The 16,120-nt window shown below is 55.0% G+C and overlaps 6 protein-coding genes across 6 annotated transcripts; 1 reads left to right on the forward strand and 5 right to left on the reverse strand.

Moving 5' to 3' along the window:
• Window positions 1-221: 221 nt before the first annotated feature.
• Window positions 222-2,942, forward strand: QBC33DRAFT_453959 (uncharacterized protein; the record flags this gene model as incomplete). The annotated part of the gene is made up of 2 exons (XM_060424709.1): window positions 222-1,397; window positions 1,452-2,942. The coding sequence occupies 2 exons, from the start codon at window positions 222-224 to the stop codon at window positions 2,940-2,942; spliced, it is 2,667 nt and encodes an 888-aa protein (XP_060282154.1).
• Window positions 2,943-3,033: 91 nt separating this feature from the next.
• On the reverse strand, window positions 3,034-3,482 carry QBC33DRAFT_120882 (uncharacterized protein). Its single transcript, XM_060421984.1, has one exon. It carries the CDS (start codon window positions 3,387-3,389, stop codon window positions 3,126-3,128), a length of 264 nt encoding a protein of 87 aa, XP_060282155.1. The 5' UTR covers window positions 3,390-3,482; the 3' UTR covers window positions 3,034-3,125.
• A 160-nt stretch (window positions 3,483-3,642) lies between these two features.
• Window positions 3,643-8,127, reverse strand: QBC33DRAFT_542960 (uncharacterized protein). The gene is made up of 10 exons (XM_060428323.1): window positions 7,800-8,127; window positions 7,519-7,729; window positions 7,397-7,456; window positions 7,032-7,340; window positions 6,788-6,968; window positions 6,656-6,733; window positions 5,097-6,588; window positions 4,508-4,999; window positions 4,253-4,444; window positions 3,643-4,179 (listed from the first exon to the last, which is right to left on the reverse strand). Exons 1-10 carry the CDS (start codon window positions 7,862-7,864, stop codon window positions 3,939-3,941), a joined length of 3,321 nt encoding a protein of 1,106 aa, XP_060282156.1. The 5' UTR covers window positions 7,865-8,127; the 3' UTR covers window positions 3,643-3,938.
• A 678-nt stretch (window positions 8,128-8,805) lies between these two features.
• QBC33DRAFT_620855 (uncharacterized protein) lies at window positions 8,806-10,437 on the reverse strand. The gene is made up of 5 exons (XM_060432777.1): window positions 9,843-10,437; window positions 9,691-9,772; window positions 9,539-9,632; window positions 9,258-9,487; window positions 8,806-9,197 (listed from the first exon to the last, which is right to left on the reverse strand). The coding sequence occupies exons 1-5, from the start codon at window positions 10,191-10,193 to the stop codon at window positions 9,100-9,102; spliced, it is 855 nt and encodes a 284-aa protein (XP_060282157.1). The 5' UTR covers window positions 10,194-10,437; the 3' UTR covers window positions 8,806-9,099.
• Window positions 10,438-10,750: 313 nt separating this feature from the next.
• QBC33DRAFT_121088 (uncharacterized protein) lies at window positions 10,751-12,847 on the reverse strand. Its single transcript, XM_060421986.1, has 4 exons — window positions 12,724-12,847; window positions 12,500-12,649; window positions 11,734-12,429; window positions 10,751-11,677 (listed from the first exon to the last, which is right to left on the reverse strand). The coding sequence occupies exons 2-4, from the start codon at window positions 12,624-12,626 to the stop codon at window positions 10,782-10,784; spliced, it is 1,719 nt and encodes a 572-aa protein (XP_060282158.1). The 5' UTR covers window positions 12,627-12,649; window positions 12,724-12,847; the 3' UTR covers window positions 10,751-10,781.
• Window positions 12,848-13,515: 668 nt separating this feature from the next.
• On the reverse strand, window positions 13,516-16,041 carry QBC33DRAFT_454311 (sulfate transporter 4.1; the record flags this gene model as incomplete). The annotated part of the gene is made up of 3 exons (XM_060424723.1): window positions 13,516-14,256; window positions 14,316-15,462; window positions 15,518-16,041. 3 exons carry the CDS (start codon window positions 16,039-16,041, stop codon window positions 13,516-13,518), a joined length of 2,412 nt encoding a protein of 803 aa, XP_060282159.1.
• Between the last annotated feature and the right edge of the window lie 79 nt (window positions 16,042-16,120).

The following is a 16,120-nucleotide window of genomic DNA, read 5'->3' on the forward strand; positions in this document are numbered from 1 at the left end:
GATCACAGTTTTGCTTGATAAGCAGCGTGATTTTAACGATAATCCGGGGTCGGCAGTGGTTTATCCTTGTATCGAGAGTCAATGTCTTTGATAGACGAATTTCCTCTCAACGCGTAACGCGTCGTCGGGTCTAAAAGTCTTGACAATTACTGCGCTCTCTACCACCACCCAATTTCTCCAGATGGCATGACGCCAGGACTCGCGTGACCCGGCTGGTGGACATGGATGAATTCTTGGATGACGACTTCGACGATCTGAACGACACGGTCTTGCAAGAGCTCGAAAACCATGCCATCCAAGCCACCCAGGCCCAGAGGCCGGCACAGTCCCAGGCGCCGGCGCCGGCCCCGCAACCACAATCTTCGGGGTACGGGTTTGGTTTTGAGGACGACGACCTCGACGATGCGGTTGTCATAGATGAATCAGCTCAGAAACTGGCCGGCCCCGTTGTCGGCAAGCCTCTCCCACCCCAACAGTCGCGCATGGTGCCGGCCATTGCTGGGCAACCACGATTGCACCAAGGCGGACAGCCCAGTGCTGCTACTTCATTGCCTGGCCGTCCTCAACCACGGATACCTCCTCGACCAGTTCCGCCACCGCTGCCTTCTCAGCGCCACCATCCCCGCCCTCTGCCGCCAGCTCTCCCTTCTCAGCGATACCCTCCGAGACCCTTGCCCCCTCAATCCCGTCCGGCCCCCCCTGCGTCCCAATTCAACCGGCCGCCGCCCCCCGGGCCAATATCCCGCCATGTCCAACCATCCCAAGCGACCGGTGCGGGCAACCACACTGAGGTCATCGCGGCCCTCCAAGCACAGTTGTCGGCTCTCCAGTCCGAACTGACGTCAGCGAAAGGCGAATCTGCCATCTTGAGGTCGAAGTACGACAAGACTCAGACCAGCCACGAGGCCGAAGTTGCACGATTGAAGAAGCTTAATGCAGAGCAGCTGGCTAAGCAGGAACGCGCCGTCGAGGCGGCCATCGCTGCCGAGAGGCACGCCACGACGGAGCTACAATTCGCCCGCCAGGACCTTAAGGAGGAACTGGGACGGGCAAAGAACAGACGGAAGGATGGTGCTACGACGCCGAAGAAGAACAACAAGAACTGGGGTGTCGGGGATGGGTTTGATCACGTCGAGATCCTGCCGAGCCCGACCAAGGGCCAGGGGCAGAGACGAAGGGATCCCGGCCCCGTTGCTGTTCCCCTGGCCGAACGGACGCCGACCAAGGGGAAGAGAAAACGACCAGCCTTTGACAGCCCAGTCATGGCACTCGAGACCCATTCTGACGATGCCATTATGCTCGATGGCGATGATGATGGCGATGATGCTGATGCCGCGCGGGCGGCTTCTCTCAAGTCATCAGCCATCGGCTCCCGCCGGACTACGCTGCCGTTCGACGTGAGTTCTTCATCGCGCTACCCATCGATATCGTGCCTACTAACGACTGTGCAGTTTCTCATGTTGGCTCTCGACCACAGTGCGCTCCACGGCCACCCCTTGACCTTTGATCTCTTCTCTCGGTATGCATTTCCATCGGATCCGACTCGCTCCTTCGCATCCGCCATCTTCGAGATGCTGCCTCGTTTGGGCAAGTCTCAGCAGCCGATCCATCTCCTGATCGACTTCTGTGAGATGATTCTCGAAATGTGGGTTCGTTGTATAAACGAGAGATACTACCAGCCGATATTTGATCTCGTCGCACTGCTGTCTTATACGTTGCAGCTAAACACGATATCCGTGGCTCCCCACATTGTCTCGACCCTGTTACCGACCATCCAGACGACCTGCTTCCTCGTTGCGCTCCCCCGCTTTAACAGTTTCAACGGCGACTTGTCCACACATCTCGACGGCGCAGTCCAGCTGCTGGAACGTGACGTCGACGTTACACAATCCCTCTCCCTCTTATATCTTACTGCGCTGGGCTGCCTCGGCCCCATCCCCAGCAGCGATCTCCCCCCGGGCCTGCAATCGTCCCAGAATACGCCCCAGATGCATTTCTGGAAGCACATGCAACTCGAGTTCATCCTGATGATGCTGTGCCCAAAGCACCCGGAAGAGGACTTCCTCGGCATGCTCTCGCTGCTCTGCACGTCTGTGCTCCCGGACAGCGTCGGGCCCATCGCCAACCCGAACCTGTCCCTCCAGCTGCCCGGGGCCGGTAAGCCAGACGACGAGACACCCGAGTTTTCTGCGCGGTCTCTCATCGACCGCATCTCCTTCTATCTCGCGGAGCCGCCGAACTGGGCCCCGCGGGGGTCCGCGAAGCAGTGCTGGGTCCGACTGGTTGTGCTGAGGACGCTCATGGCCTTTGCGCAGAGCCCCTTTGGCGCCCTTCAGCTTGCGGGGAGCGCCCTGGTCATTCCCCGCCTTGTTACGGTCCTGTGCTGGGCGATTGACAGCTTGTATGACATGGATGTGCCGAAGGGGCTGTGGCCATTGGGGAACACCGGCAGCCAGAATGCTGCCCAGGACTCAATGACAGAGAGGGGTGATAGCGGGCATTGGGGGCAGGATCTGGACATGACGCAGGAGATGAGAGATGGGGATGCCGCCCAGGCGGACCAGCGGGGCGGCCTGTTGGATCCGGCGGACCTTGGCAGAACAGACAACGACGACGACGACGATGTGGGCGACGACATGGACGACGACACAGACAGGACCCGTCTGCTCTTCCAGCTCATATCCCAGCTGACGCTGCTCCTGCACACCCTCATCACCGACCCGCGCACCGCCAACGTGGCCAACATGCCCGCGAAGCTCGTGACCACGCACGGCGCCTCCCAACGCTACCTGCTGACGCTGGCGAGAATCACCTTTGCCGAGGAGGACCTGGTGTTCGAGACGGGCATCGGTGCCGACACGGTGGAGCTGGCCCACGAGTTGTTGGAGCTGGCCGTCACGCCCGACGAGGGCGAGGGGGTCGGGGAGGTCTTTGGGCCGTGAAGAGATCCTGCCTAACCCGAGACCATGGCTTGTGCGGCTGAGATGGTCATGCTGAGCCTGTCTGGGAAGTGAGTCCAAGTCTGTTGCCCGAGAAGGTCTGTCAGGCTCTTGTCACTGGGTGAGCCAGTTGGCGCAGGACATGTAGCAGCATGGAAAGTACATGCTAGTCAGTTTAAGCAGTTGCTAATCTTTGTTTAGAATACTTGACAATGGGATCTCCCCGTGAAACTTCCGCACGAGGATCGGGAACGGTCCAGGCTGATGGCCCCAATTAACCCGCTGAGTCCTTCTCCGCTGAATGCGGTCGCCCCTTGCACCGTGCCGCCGCAGAAAATGAGGTCGAATTCTTCGCCCTGAAAACGGCCGGTCGGATAAGAACCGGCCGGCGTCGGGGTGCGAGGCGGGGATCTCAATAGGGATGTCGATGCCAAGCTCAGCCGCCAGCATCGTGATGTCGAGTTGTTCGACGGTGATGCGTGGTATCAGTCCCCCAGTTCGGGGAACGGATCTCGTGGCCCCTCATGTCGATTAGAAGGCTAATTCCACGGACATATACTCTCGGATTGTGGGCCAGAGCCGCTGTTGTGAAGCCGCCAGGGGCCATGCAGGAAGGTTGAAGGCTCTAGTTAGTCCGTCAACCATGGCTACGACCAATTCCCCCGCGGTGTAGCAAGAAAATTGGTGGACAAGGGTTTATTCCAGTGAACTTCGCTCCATCAATGTAGAGCTGCTGGAAGAGCTTATTATTAAAGTTCCGATGAGATCTTGAACCTACCTGAGACCGAGGACAAGACATGGAGCTCTACCGAATTCTTTGGGGTCGCTCTTCCCTTAACTACAATAGACAACGGGAGACACTGTCCTGTCTTCAACCCATTTTTTCAGTTTCCACGCCGAAAGGCCTAATCCTAATCCTGGCTCTTGACCCGTAGTTTCCGGCCCTCCCCAACAAATTCAAATAGCTAACTACTCCCCATCTTGGCCGTGAGAGCGTGATTACACCGACCAGAAGACGACCAAGTCATCAAAGTCGCCGCTCTGCAGTTCCTCGACCGGTCTCAGGTCCCCGGGCACGAGCGTCTGCCGCACACCCCATGCGCGGGCCAGGGCATCTTCCCCGGCACGCGTGTTGCCTTGGAGGATCAGGGCGCGACCGATCTGGAAGGTCACCCGTGCCAGTTCGGGAGCGTAATACGGGCCTTGACTGAAGACCCGGGACGCTTGTTGTAGAAATACGCTGTGGCACCGCCGATCAATACTGCTTCGCTTGGATACCCCCTTGACCCATTATCGAAGAAGGGAGAACTCACAGTGCGTTTTCGTAGTCTTTGAAGCGCATGTAATGCATGGAGAGGTTATAACAGGCTTTGGCGGTGAGGTGGTGGTTGTCTCCAATGGTCGACCTAAACTGCAGGAGAGCCCGCTGATGATAGATGAAGCTCTCGTCGAGGAGGCCCTGGCTTTGTCGGACGCTGCCGATGGAGTAGAGCAATTCTCCAGTCCTGGGAGAATACAACATTAGCCCCGGTAATAGGTAATTAGGTTGTGGGAAAGGTTGAACGAGCCTTGAGCTCTCCTTATCATCGCGGCCAAACGCGAGTTCGCGATCACGAAGAGCGCCGAGCAGGAGCTCACTGGCTTCTTCGTAGTCCCCCTCATGCCAGCGTACAAGTGCTAGACCGCGAAGGGGATTGAATAGCTGGAGCCTCTTGAAGCCCGGGAGCCTCTCTCTTATCGATATGGACTTCTCGAACATTTCCGCGGCTTTGGTGAAGATCCCGCACGCCATGAGTGCTCTCCCGTACTCGCTGTATCCGGCTGCGAGCTTGTTATCGAGCTTGCCGTCCTTGGCAACCGTGGCTTCTCGAAAGGCAACATTTTCTTCGCGGTGGTATAGAGCCGTTTCTGTTTCGTTCATCTCTAGGCCAATGGAGGACCGAGTGCCGTGCAGCTCCGCGCGAATGAACGACAGGTCCTCAAGAGAGACCTCGGTGAGCATGAAGCCAGACTTGATAAAGTCAAGACATTCACTAGGGTTCGAGCGTTCAAGGTGGTACCTTTGATGGGGGAATCAGTGAGCATATATATATATATATATATATCATTTGGGGACGGGCTCAGAGTGTTGGATTGAGTCTAGTGAGAGTCGCATACCAGGCTCCTTCGGCCAACAGCCAAGCAAAGTCGGCGGTGGCGGTCCTCTGCCGTTTGCTCTCATCGAATTCCTGGAAGATCTGGCGCAACCGTACGACATGTGAGATTATTCGCTCACATTGAGTCCATCGATCGACTTGGTCAAACGCAGGATATCCAGTTCGGGGTGTCGTGACGAAAGGCCATACGGAAGACACGAGTCGAACTGTGGCTTGGAATACCGAGCAAACGAGGTCGTTGGTTTTCAGGAGCTGGGACCGGATCACGTCTTGGACCATTCGGTGTACCGATAGCTCGTTCTGCTCGCGGTTTCGGTGAATAATCGATGACTGGGTCAAGGTTGACAGGTCCCGGAAAAATGCCGCTTTGGTTTGAGGGAAGTCTGCCAGCGAGTCTTGTGGCGCTGTAGTTAGAATTGCCTCGGCAATTGAGTCGGGGTCCAGGAGGGAGATTACCGACAAAATCTGCCTGGCGCCGGGGTTGAAGCTGTCAAAAGCCCATACCGAGCTCAGAGTAAGGCCATATCCATGCAGTGTTCCGACTCTCAACCCATGCAACTCCGACCTCTCCTCTTCCAGGCAATAGATCTCGAGAAATTCAGCAAGTGATAGGTTGCGTCGCCGAATTATTCCTGCCATCTGTACAATAGCCAAGGGATAGCAGTTCAGTTTTTGAACGATGTCCATAGAGAGCTGCTCTGATGAGTCCATCCCATCCTGCTGGGACAATGTTCGAAGGAGGGTCGCAGCCTCGCTTTGATCGAGGGCTTTTAACTCGATCCCCGCATTGCCGAAGAACATCTCGCTCTTTGACATTGGATCCCGACTGGTAACGAGGACCGAACCTTGTCCGTCTCTAGGCCAAAAACCACCATCAAGCAGCTCTTCGGGCTTGTCGGCGTTGTCGAGCACAATGAGCCACTTGGCATGCCTGTCTCCGAAAGGAGAGGACGACTTGAGAGGATCAGCCAACCAAGCCTTCACAATCTCACGGCTGGCGACTTGGTCATCTGCCGATTCTTTGCTCTCGAGGCCGAGCTCAAGCGCCATCCGCGCGAAGCCAGCCGAGAGCTTATCTGTTTGGTCGGCTTGAAGCCAAAAAACGGCGTCATACGAGTCCTGCCTAGAGAATATGTACTCAACCGCTAGTTGGGTCTTGCCAATACCTCCGAGGCCATGTATCACGAATGTCCTTAGTTGTTTGTTGCTCCGAGTGTCCTGACTGCCAGGTCGTTCCTGACACAAGGCTTTGTGGATGAGTTGTAGTTCTCCGCTTCGACCTCGAAAATCAGGATTTCTTGACGTGTGCGGCCTGGTATAGTAACAAGGGAGATTGATCTTTCGGGATCGCCCCGAGTCGAAAGATTTCCCGACAATCTCATAGCTGGAGTCGGTCTTGAGCGAATTAGGGGAAGCTGAGAATGTATTGGTGGATTCGCGGCGAGGCGAACGAGCGTTGGACCAGTTCTGGGGGTTCCGATCATTCGAGCCTTCTTGACCAGGAGTCAGAATGTTTGGTCTCCCTCTCTCCATTGGCTGATCTGAAAGGGGACAACCTACCCTGGACGCCATCAAAGTCAGAGTCCACCACGCTGGTCTTTGATCGTAGGCTCGGCATGGCTTGCCTACCTATCTTTTCTACTCGAGGTTAATGCCCCGATGCGAAAGCTGAATTGCATTGGGCATACGTACTTTCGATCTTGAACACTTGTTCAATCCTCTTGCATGCGCTGGACGAAGTAGTCCGTAAAAAGTCCGTAATACGAAGATGGATGACGGAGTCGGCCAGATCAAAGAAACTGGCGAGTTCAATGTCGATGGCCGCCAAGTTTTCCCCAGGGGCGGAAGTCTTAGCCAACGCTTCTGGCACAAGCTACGTCCACTTATTAAGCCAGGCACACTCGTTATGCTGGGCAGGCGGACACAAGTAACTAACCACTGCTTTTTTGGAGACCCAGAACTGTGATCGGAGTTTCGTAGGCACAGTCTCGTAACAGCTCAGGATAGGAATCTGCAGCTTCAATTCTTCGAATTGCCAAGAGGTATATGCAAGAGCCGAAAGGTCCGACTTTGAGAATGCCCTTTTGGGGTTAGTCATTAGATCTGATCGAAGTACTAGTGACAATAGCCTCGCTGAATCATCGCTCGAATCCTTAAAATGAGGAGTAGCCAGGAAGACGATTCCAGACACCAGTTCAATTATGTCGCGGAAGCGAGTAAACTGCTGCCTAGCCCTCCAAAGCATCTTGGAGTGAATATAGTCAGTAAATGAATGTTGTGCGATACCAAGTGAAGACGCACCTGCTTGAGTGCCCAGCCGCTGAGGGAGTGGCACACAAAGATGATGGGACGACGGCTCGCCTAAGTGACATATATCAGTCTTAAGGCGGAGGATATGGTCTCTCAACCACAGCGGAACGAACTTTTGCCGCCTGGTGGTGCTCGCAGACTGCCACCAGTAAATCCCCGGCCCGAGTTGAAAGTGACTGCCATCCCCCGATCTCGTCAAGACGGACTGCCAAATCAAAGCCTAGGATGTTCGAGTCTTTTGGCGCCAATTTTGATACGAGTGATGGCCAAGTTCCAATTCCGTCAGGGTTTGAACGAACAGTAACGCCATGGACGAAGATTATGCTATGCTCAAGTCAGTTCCTGGGGCCATCAATGAGACTGGCGAAAGCCTTTGGATCAGGTGCATCCTTACTCAGGTCCCGATGACTCAGTATGAGTCGATCCCGGAAGCCTTTGGAGTCCCTTTGACGAAGCCATTTCAGAGAGACTTCGTAAACAGCTCAAGCGTGACGCTTCTGGGCGCAGATCAGATAATCCCCACCAGGTGGGGACGAAGTGAACTCCGCCCGCTGCCGCTAGGGTAGACCTGGGTCGCACCGTTGCGGGCCTTTCCGCAACCTAGCGCGATTATTGGGGGTCCGAGACTTGGCCACCGTGACTATGTCCTGGTGCTGTGATCGAAGTACGGAACGTGGTTGCCAGTGCCCACAGAGCTGGGATGTAGGCCTCGGGGGGTTTTGCCGCACAGGTTTGTGGCCGGACCGCTTCAACCGAACGGATATGAAATCGAATGATGCAGCAGTTTAAAGTGGGGACGCCACCAGTCACGAGTGTCGACACAGATCACGATAAGATTATCATTGGTGGTCAGGGGTCGCGTCTTGCCATGGGGAGGTTACACCAGCTGACATGCATGCTTATCCACGTCTGTGAGTGGTGCCACGCGTCATTTTTCACTGTCTGTGCCGGTGTCTCACAGCCTGCCTGACTGCTGTCCCCCTCCATCACTTGCGGGCGGGGAAGTGAAAATGGACAAACGGCCCTCAACCAAAAGGGTCCGTGCTACAGCCTCGACATGAAGGGTGTGCTCCCGGAGCCGCCTGCCTGTGAAGCCCATGTATCATGCCCAAGCCAACCTTGTGGACACTATGTGTTGCATGTGTCACTGCCACTTCACAACTCCTGCCCACTCACCGCATTGGAATCTAAGCCTCATCGGTATCGGCAAAGCACAATGACTTCTCCAACAGAGCGTCTCCAGCCCTGGAAACACATCGGTAGGTTTGAACCTCACTCTGCTACTAGGTACTAAATGCTCATCGACCAATAGAAAAGTTAATTCGTGGACCGAAGAAAGACTGGCCCGCTTTTGGACCGTCCTCTACCATCAAGGCCGAAATCAAGCTGAATGCGGTATACAAGTGAGTTTCAATTTGGTGACAAGCAGACAGACAACTTTGGGTTTCGCCTCACTGAGTGTCGCATGCCCTGCTACACACTTGTACATACCATACACCTAACACTACATCTTCAAGGAAAAGCGATTCTACCACGGCCCAATCGGCATCTACCGCACGAACACCTTTCAAAAGAGTGTGATAGTCCTCCTAGGTTGTCAGCGGGCACAGTGAAACACGAGCTTCCTAGCCCATCCCGATAGATGTATGTATCTAGGTATGCTAGGAAAGTTGAGTTGGCAGATATCATTTGCCTTATTCAAAGTATAAAAGTGCTCGGACTTCGACGCTTTCTCGGGGGTCATCGGGACCATTGGCCTGTGTGGGCAATTCGAATGATACATGCGGCACGCCTGAAATACCTATGTTATAATCTCTCAGCTAGTCGGCGTTTTAATATATGACTTATTTACCTTGCTTTCCTGCCGAATCGCATTGCCGAAACACCCAGAGCTCCGAGGGGAGCTGTTCGCTCAGGTAGTACCATCGCTGATTTGCATTAAAATGGACCATTAGATTCTCTCTCGATGTGGTGGGATCGAAGACGGTATCATGCGCGCGAAGATCCGAGGGATCAACCGATGAAGCATCGCATAACGCAAGCGGCCACTCTCGGACTGGGCCTTTGAGAGGTTTCCAGACACTTGACCGGTCAGAATATTGCTCGTCAAAGGGTGATATCAGAGACGCGTACTTGAGGTATATGAATCTCCCCTGAGCACGGCAGTTGGCCTCCTCTGGGGTATTTAGCGACCTAATGAGCAGGCGGACTGCCTCGGGTGAAGCATCTTGCATAATAGTGGTGAGAGTTGGGTCAAAAGGTGACAAGTGCCAGAACTAACTGACCAATGTGGGCTTGCACTGCAGGCTGGTTATTGATCTCGAGGTTTGTGTCTGGGAAGGGGAAGTCCGGATGCCGGCGTCGGATCTGTTCTTTAGTAAACAAGGATACCTTGAGAGATGTTGGGCCATCCCATCGTGTGGGGGTAATTAATTACCTGGACGTCAAAGATCTGAACTGCCGCCGCCTGGGTGTACTTGAGCAGGCATGAAGCTACCTCTTGGCAATAGACGTGTTCAATCTTGCTGCTGTCCTTGAAGTCGTCGTATGACAAGCTCGTTTGCATGTCCAGCACCGCAAAGCCATTCAGGTCAAAAGTGAAGTCTTGTTCATGACCCCTGATGTCCTTGACGAGCAGATTATCGACCTTTTCCGGCAAGGCATTAGAAATGGGGATTTCTTCGCTTCGAAATTCAAGATTGTATGTTTTGACAACATGGTATAATTCATCATTTTTCAGGAACCTGATGGATGTATAGATGTCAGACGCTCCTGCCATGGTCGTCATTCTGGTCACTGGGGCAGATCACAGGTGGAAAATTCTTCTCGACAAGCCAGTGTATTGATCAGAGGACTGACGGAAAACGGTATGAATGCTTAGTGGGGTGGACGGCTTTCTTTGGTGAGTGTGAAGGGTCTTCGGCGCGAGCCTTGGGGTGACTCCCCCGCGTCCATACCTAGGTACCTGGAAGCTACCTACCCACCGGACACTGGAATTAGTATCTTCCGAGCCGCCCAGGCCGGTCCAGTACCTGGGCTCCAAGACAGCACCGAGCGCCTTCCACGAGGATTTACTCATGTGACTGAAATCGCCATTTCTTTTGTAGGAACCTCGAAATTTGGACGTCCTTAATGCTGTCGGTCACTGAAACAGGGCAGAGTATTGAACTCCAAATACAATTACATGTTCGACCTAAAGAGTATGCACAGGCCACACCCCCTTTTACCCCTTTTCAACTGCATTATCAATTACCCCTGAATGGCCACTTCTCACAAGCTACCCATTACTCTCATATTCTTCAGCCATTACCTTGACGAGGACATATTGACCGTGAGATACAACTCGTGACATTCATCCTCAGAATGCCTATGCCATCTAGCCTCCCATGACAGTTGCTTGGATTTTCTTGACTCCTCGCCTCATCTTATCACCATCCCAGAAGAGAATGAGGGAGGAAACGAGCAATATAGGCACGGTAACCAATGCCCACACCCAATAACCCCGCGAATGGTCTTTGAACTCTAAAAAGTTCATCCCAAAAATCGAGGTTGAGAATGACAGCGGGACATAGGCAGAAGCCAAGAGAGTCAGTTTGAATACCCTGTGTGACAAGGAGATCCCACTTCTTGCTTCCGAAATGTTCGCATTATTCATAATTGTTGTCAGGGCACGCTCGCACCGCTCCTGCAGTAAGACGTTGCGGTCAACCAGGTACTCGAAATCCTGCTCGGTGCGCGCTGATGCATTCATAGCCTTGCTCGATTGGCTTTGTGGCCATTTCAGCTGCTCTCGATTCTTGATGAAGGCCAGGACTTCGGATATTTTGTGCGACTGCTCTTCTAAGATTCTGCGATAGTGTAGCAGCTTGTTCTGGGCGCGGGAAATTGCCGTGGGATCCATATCGAGCAGGTCCGTATCAGTGTCGTTGAGCTTTGCAGAGATGGCGTTGAGGAGTGTGATCTCAGATGTGGATACAAACGAGAAAAGTTCCGTCAGAGCGTAGAATGGGTCCTGACTCATGGTAGCAGGATGTAGCGACTTCCCGTAACATGTTGACAGTAGGCTGGCGCTTTGGTGCACCAAATCTCTGGCAGCCGATCTTGACGGTTCGGCAGTATATTGGTTGGAAATTTGGTGGTTTGTGAATGGTATGTTCGGTTTAAAGAGGATCGTAGGGCAGAAATAAGTATGGAGTCCTGAGCGGGACGGCTCAAACCATGGGCCTTCAGGGCTTTGGCTCAAATCATCTCCACAATCAAACCATATGATGGCTATCGCGATAGTTAGCAGTCACAAAAAGAATAACCAGCGGGCAAGAGCGACTAACCTATCCATCTTTCCGAAGCCTTGTAGATTCGCGACACGTAAACTGTGACCTTCTGCTCAATACTGAAAAGCTGCTCGTCATGAACAGTGAATGATCGAACGACAGAATTGCCGCACTCCCAACCCATGCCAATTCGCAAATTGTGCAAATACGTGTCCATCTCCGCGGTAGCCTTTGCGCGTTTTGTAGATAGGTTGGAGTGGTCGGCGTTTGTTGCTTGCAGACCAACCGATGTCAACGGCATCTGGAATATCGTTCGCTGAGAGGAAGGCAACACGAACGACATATGCTGATGCTTCTCGGCACCACGTACCAGGAAGGACAAGTGTCGATGGAAGAATTCCGGGTCTATGTTGCACTGTGATCCCACCTCATTGAGCCATTGCGCTGACGGGTAACCTCTCAGGATCAGTAGGCAGTTGTATTCGGAATTTGACGGGTGCTTGCCAGGACGAGAACCGTGGGCAAGAGGACTTGCAGACGCCGGAGAATCTGGTCGAAGCTCGTATAGCCACGCAAAATCACGAGCCCTCTTCTTTAGTAGACTTTGTGTCGGGAATGTTCTGGTCTGGGTTGGTTCGTAGGGTTCCCATAGGAATCGAGCGAGGTTGTCGTATTGTTGACCAGAGTACAGCGAATTGCTGATAGAAGTCTCTGAGTGATCACGCACCCTTTCAGCATATTCCTGGGGACTAACTACTCTCAAATTCTCAGTCGCATAACTTCTTTACCAGTTAAAGTGGACCAAAAGGAGTGCATGACTAACGAGAAACGGAATTGGAGCCTTTGCGTATGTTATGATAACTTTCGTCATCTTCGCGAATGGATGAATGTTCCATTCCATGGCCACCTGAATGATGACGTCGTGACGATGGTGATTTGATTTGATTCATCACGAGAACCTCAATCTTCGGCCCTGTCGGCCATGAAGAAGTTAGAATTAATATATGAGTTGTTCGGCTGCGGGGCCCTCCTGTTTCTGGGACACACCTATATCAAGCCAGGGGTCAAAGCGTGGATAGCCAGACGCGACAGCAAACCTGACTTAGGTCAAGAAGATTCCTTCAATTTTTCTGAAAAGAATAAGAAAAAGACTTAAATACTTATGCCCAGAAGTCGCAATGAAGCGAGATTCGAGATCGAAAGGGCGGATATTAGGATTGGATACAGATACTGATATGTGTCAGAGGCGCAGAGGCGCAGCAGCAACAGAGAGGTAGCTGGAGGCGCAGCAGCGTTATTTAACGCCAGGCTGCAATCCAACTATTCCATTTCAGGCGGATCCGACGTACAGGATGGGGTGTCAATCCAGGCCAAGCGAGGCTCCAAGAAACACTCTTTGGCGTTAAAGATCAAGGTTTTTACCATGGCTTTTCCCACATGTCTTCGAGGCGGGGATGGAAGTATTTCGACTTCAGGACAGTGCAGGTAAGCTTTGAGGGGAGCCAACGACCGGGTTGTGATTATCGATTTGACTCATGTCAAGATGGTCGGCCGTATGAGGAACGCCTCGTTGACGAAACACGACCGCGTCCCAGGGCCAGCGCGCGTCGCCATGTACGAGATCAATTTAATATACTCCTCTCGATAGAAAAACCGAATGCAGTGTAGATATTTCAGCCCAAGACCTCAAGCCGCTCAGGGGGTCGACTGACTCTACCTTCTCACCTGCCCAGATCAAACGCCATCCATCTTCTGCTAGAATTAAACAGCACCACCAGTCATATGCGATATGCAGTACCTATCACCATGCAACGCAGCCAGCGCCCCTCCCCAAGCAGGCTAGTCCCTCCTCACGCCCAGCTCCGCCCCTTCCTCGACCTCGGTCATCTTCAATGCGTCCATAACGTCGTCCACGAAATGACTCTCCCCGCCCACGAGTCCCACGATACCCGACCTCTCCATCCGGGCCCAGACCCCATCATCGCCGTCGCCGTCGCCGCCCCTACTCCCAGGCTTCGGCCCGCGGCTGAAGAAGACGCGCACCCCGCGCTGCCTGTAACCCCTAACGATTTCGGCCAGCACCTGCGTCCCTGACCCATCCATCGAGGTGACACCGTGCACGTCGAAGATGACGTTTCTGTTCGACTCCTCGCCGCGCAGGCGCGGCAGCGCCGGGTGGGCTTCGGAGGTGCCGTACAGCTCGAGGCGGCGCAGGCGGGTCTTGAGCTCGCTCGTGTTAGCGAACGTGAGCGGTTCCGGGATCTTGACGATGAGGCACCCCTCGAAGAACTCGAGCAGGTCCGGGTTGGCCTCGGCGTTCTCGAACCGCTGCGTCCCTGGGATGCGCCCCAGGATCTGGATCCGCGGCCGCGTCGAGTGCCGAATCACCTGCAGCAGCGAGATGCCCACCCCGATGGCGATGCCGAGGGACAGAGAGTAGAATATCGTCGACAAGACGATGATGGTCATCAGGCCGAGCTCCGGCCAGGCGCGGATGCGGAGGAAGAAGGATATGTCCGAGGGGCATTCCTCGATGAGAGACCAGGCGACAACGCTGATCATGGACGAGAGGACGGGTTTCTAAGGGCATCATTAGCCCAGGGCAAGCGGGGATCGTCCCAGGGAGAAGTGGCACTCACCGGCAGATAATAGAGATAGGGGAGAAGGAACAAAATGCAGATAAGAGTTAACATGCTCAAGAAGATGGAGCTCATCGGGCTCACACCACCCGTCGCCTTGTTGACCTTGCTCCTCCCGTAGCCCCCAAATGCCGGCAAAGCCATGAAACAGGAGCCGACGAGGTTCGCGGTGCCGAGGGCCACCAGCTCGCGGTTAGCGCTGAGCTGGATCCCGGGAAACCTCGATGCGCCGCCCAGGCTCTTTGCCGCGACGGATGACTCGAAGAAGCCCAGCAGCGCGATGAGGAACGAGGTCCCCATAGCGTCACGGATATACTTCATCTGCGACGCCCGGAAGGGCCAGCGGAACGTGAACAAGTGTCCCGATGCGGACTCCACCTTCCCGAGGACGGCGACGCCTTGCTTATCCCACCCGAAGTAGTAAGTAAGCCACGCCGATAGCACGACCACGAGGAAGCGGTCGGGGACATATGCGACGGACGGGTACCGGGGCTGCATGTGCCGCTTGATCTCCCTGAACAGCAAGATGACGACAAAGCTTGTCGCCGACAGCGCAAACGTCAGGCCGTGAACCTTATCGAGATTGGCCACGAGGAACCGGAGCTTGTCCACGCTGCTGCCGTGGCTGACACCGGGAGTCTGGTCCTGCAGCTTGCCCAGCCCCAGCTCGGGGACCAATTGGTCGACTGCAATCACAAACCCAATAGCGGAGATGAAGCCGCGGAGGAACGGCCGGGAGAGGACGCCGTCGAGGAAGCCGAGGCGGGTCAGGCCGGCGATGAAGATGGTTGCGCCCGCGATGCCGGTGACGACGCCGCTGACCCTGGCCTGCAGGATTGCGTCGTCGTCGCCGCCCTGGCCCAAGTCGACGCTCGACCTGACGACGGTGCCGACGAGTAGGGAGCCCGCTGCCTCGGGCCCGATCACCAGCGACGGACAGCTGCCGAGCAGGGCGTAGATGAACGGGTTCAGCACAAAGGCATACAGGCCGTTGATCGGAGGGACGTGTGCGAGGTTGTCGGCGAGGGAGAGAACCATTGGCACGTACATGCCGGCAACGGTGAGGGCGGCGACGAAATCGCCCTTGAGGTAGGACCATTTGTACTCGCGCGCCCAGACCAGGACCGGCAAGTAATACGACAGATACCTAAAACCCACGGTATGAGAAACCAACCGACAGACCTGCAACCGGTATTTCTTACATGAACGTGGTGTGCTTGACGCCGTGCCGTTCAGCGAGGGCAGTCGAGGTGCTCATCTTCTTGCTCCTCATCCGTGCCGCCCATTTCTTCTTCCAGCTCTTTTGCTTCCCCGCCATGGTGCTCGCCACGCCATCCACGAGCGGCCTGGAGCTCTCGGAATCGCTGTCGGAGCCGGAGCCCGCGTCGTCCTCCTGGGAGCTCCGGATGCTGGTCGGGCTCGTCGGGCGCGGCGAGAATGTGCCATGGTCGCAGGGACCCTCGTGCGCGTGCTCCCGCACGTCAAGCACGCCTCTCAGCAAGGCCGTCGACTCCGTCGGGAGAGGCGGACGGTGTGGCGTGCTGGGCCCGGCATGCGGGGCGTCGGTTCCCGAATCAGCGTGTTCGTCGGTCAAGGGCGACGATGCGTCATTTGCGGGGTTGGACGGCGTGAAGGTTCTTCGTAGACCGCTGGGGTGGGCGGGAACATGGTCGCGACTTGTCGTGCTGCTGCGGGAGGGAGGATTGGGTCGCGGGCTGGAGGTCATGGTCGTGGGGTCTACCTTGACGGCGGCTTTGAGGTGGTCATGGGCGGTGAAGAGGAGACAGAAGATGACGTCTACAAGC

This window comes from Phialemonium atrogriseum (assembly GCF_030411735.1).
Source record: "Phialemonium atrogriseum strain 8032-3 unplaced genomic scaffold QBC33scaffold_17, whole genome shotgun sequence".
Classification (NCBI taxonomy): domain Eukaryota; kingdom Fungi; phylum Ascomycota; class Sordariomycetes; order Cephalothecales; family Cephalothecaceae; genus Phialemonium; species Phialemonium atrogriseum.